General features: G+C 63.8%; 1 protein-coding gene across 4 annotated transcripts in view; it reads right to left on the bottom strand.

Annotated features, from left to right (window-relative positions):
- KIAA0930 (KIAA0930 ortholog) overlaps nucleotides 1-2619 on the bottom strand; it is a 39078-nt gene that overhangs the window by 1637 nt on the left and 34822 nt on the right. For all 4 annotated transcript variants that reach the window (XR_336859.2, XR_336860.2, XM_006164645.2 and 1 more), the window contains exons 8-9: nucleotides 2279-2441; nucleotides 590-748 (exon numbers count right to left, since the gene is read on the bottom strand). Coding sequence is in view for 2 of the 4 variants with exons in the window: in XM_006164645.2 (XP_006164707.1) it covers nucleotides 590-748; nucleotides 2279-2441 (322 nt within the window). In the remaining 2 variants the exon portion in view is untranslated. The remainder of the gene's footprint in view (nucleotides 1-589; nucleotides 749-2278; nucleotides 2442-2619) is intronic.

The raw sequence follows: 2619 nt of genomic DNA, 5'->3' as shown, positions 1-2619 counted from the left end.
TGTCTGCAGACCTTACCACACTGCAGACGCCCCTGTAAAGAGCCTGTGTCTGCAGACCTTACCACACTGCAGAAGCCTCTCTAAGGAGACCACGCACCTCTGCAGACCTCACCACACTGCAGAAGCCCCTGTAAGGAGCCCACGCACCTTTGCAGACCTCACCACACTGCAGAAGCCCCTGTAAGGAGCCCGTGCACCTCTGCAGACCTCACCACACTGCAGGCTGCTGCCCACCTCAACCTCGGACTCAGGAGCCCAGGCAGGGATCTGGGACTCAATAGCCACTGCCCGGCTCTACTGCAGCAGGTCCAGGCCAGGGAAGGGCCTGAGAGTTCTATCCTGCCACCAGTCACACCTAAGGGTCTGTAGGCCCTCAAGAAGGGACAGAGGGACTGCCAGAGAGGTGTGCAAAGGGAGAGCTTTAGCCTGGAGGAAGCAACAACCCCACTCACAGCCTGAAGCAGGGAGGCTAAGGCTCCCTACTGGGAACGCCCAGGCAGGATCAGCCAGCCCTGAGTGGCCAGGCCCCAGGGCCTAGGAGCTGAGCTGGTGACAGCTGGCTCTGCCTCCCCACAGCACCCAGCAGTACCTGTTAAGATCCGATGCAGTGGCAAAGTGACGTAGGTTAAGTGTGCATAGAGAAGGAAGTTCCCGTCCGCTCTGTTCAGCTTCAGCCAGGACCCAACCAGGGACCGCCCAGTGCCCGACAGAGACCGAGACCGCAGGTTGGTTGCATTGTGCAGGTCGGCTGGAAGGGAGACGAGGGGTCAGGACCCAGCAGCAGAGCCCCAGCGGAAGCAATAGGAGGACACTCCCACCCTCTGTGGTCCCCCACACCAACACCTATGTGACCCAGGCCCACCCTCCAGGGCTCAGATCCATGCCTCTGCCTCTGTGAAGACTTCCCCACTCCCGAGGGCCCCTCTGCATCGATCTCAGGCTCCTTCACAAGGTCTGGCACGACACCAGCCACCATTCCTCTGCTCCCTGTGTCCCGGCCGCAGTGGGACACAGGACAACGAGACAGAGATGAGCTATCACCCAGCACCATGCTCCAGGCTGGGGAACCTGTCCCCAGGGGTGCAGACTAGTGGCTGCTCACACTTTCCCACTGAGCAGAAAACAAGCTTCCCAGGGTCACACAAGAGCGGGTCGCTCCCAGTGCTGGAGTCTCCTGGCCCTGGACGCAGGTCTGGCCAGTAGGGCTGTCTGCTCCTCCATCCTGGTGGTCACAACAGGGAGGCCGCCTCTCCTGTCAACGCTGCAACCCCAGCTCCCCACCCAGGCCCAGCCCCATCCCCGTTGCCAGTGAACCCTTCGCTCTCCCACTCCGTCAGCAAACACGCACGGGCACGGAGCCTAACGGTGACGGCCAGGAGCACACACGGGCCTCACCAGGACAGAGTCAGCCAGACCCTCCCGGCTGTCTGATGGCCATGCCTGTTCCCTATCGTCCATTTTCCACAGCGGCCCTTCGGTGAGATCCTGAACCCTCAGGTCTGGCTCATGGCCTCCTTGCCTGAAACCCCCTTTGGCTTCTGCCTACTCCAAGGGCTGCCCACGGCTCCTGCCTCGCGGCCATGTAGCTTGCTGATGGTCCTGCCAGAGAGGACCGTGAGGTGTGGGTGTGCGGGGACAGGGTGTGAGTGGCTGGGCTAAAGGACTCAGGACCTGCAGGTGGAGGTGCCCAGGAGGCCACAGACCAGCTCAGGGAAGCCACGGGGAGGACGCATAAGTGGTCAGCTCCACGTGGCAACTGTGACCCAGGGCAGGGGAGCCTGGAGGGGCTGCACCAAGCAAGGGACCCAGGGCCAGGGCACCTAAGGGACACCGCACAGAATGTTCTAGAGGGAAAGCCGGGTGGCCGGGGTGCCCGAGGCACACCTCACAGAACGTTCTAGAGGGAGGGCCGGGGCACCCGAGGGACACCGCAAAGAACGTTCTAGAGGGAGGGCCGGGGCACCCGAGGGACACTGCAAAGAATGTTCTAGAGGGAGGGCCGTCTGGCCCAAGGCAGCTCAGACAGGACAAAACCAGCTCCCCTCTCCCACACACCCACCCCCTTCCTACTGAAGCGAACTGCAAAGCTCGGGGAGCCCTGGCCTGGCCCTGTGCAAGCACTGCGCAGCCTGCTCTGGGCCAGCCCCCGGGACCTCCGTCCATGTCCGTGGCGCCCTGCCGGCCCTGGGTGGCGACCGAGCCGCCTGCCCTCTGAATACCGCAGAACCAGCAGCAAGTGGGTGGCGGGGTGGACCAGCTCGGCCAGGGGCCAGGTCACCTCCACCGTCGTCCTCCCGGAAGAACTCCTCGCTGTCGTTGGCCGAGTGAGACTTCTTCATCTCGGCGATCCGGTTCCGGGGCACCTTCCTCTTGAGGGACGGCGAGAAGAAGGCCGGCCGGTTGTTCCGCTCCGGGGTCGGGGGGGTGCTGAAGGAGGTCACCTGGGGACAAACAGCCCAAGTCAGGACAACAGCCGGGTGGCCTCTGCCGGGGACCCGGAGCCCCTTGATGCCCTCACACTAGACCCGATGGCTCCAGAGGAGGGCATGGCTGCGTCCGCCCATCCTGCCCTCCCGAGGCCAGGCCCAGGTGAGGCCGAGAAGCTGGCAGGGCGGGGGC

This window comes from Tupaia chinensis, unplaced genomic scaffold (genome assembly GCF_000334495.1).
Source record: "Tupaia chinensis unplaced genomic scaffold, TupChi_1.0 Scaffold143651_1, whole genome shotgun sequence".
NCBI lineage: Eukaryota > Metazoa > Chordata > Mammalia > Scandentia > Tupaiidae > Tupaia > Tupaia belangeri.
Note: the sequence above shows the minus strand (reverse complement) of the source record. Positions and strands in the feature narration are given on the sequence as shown.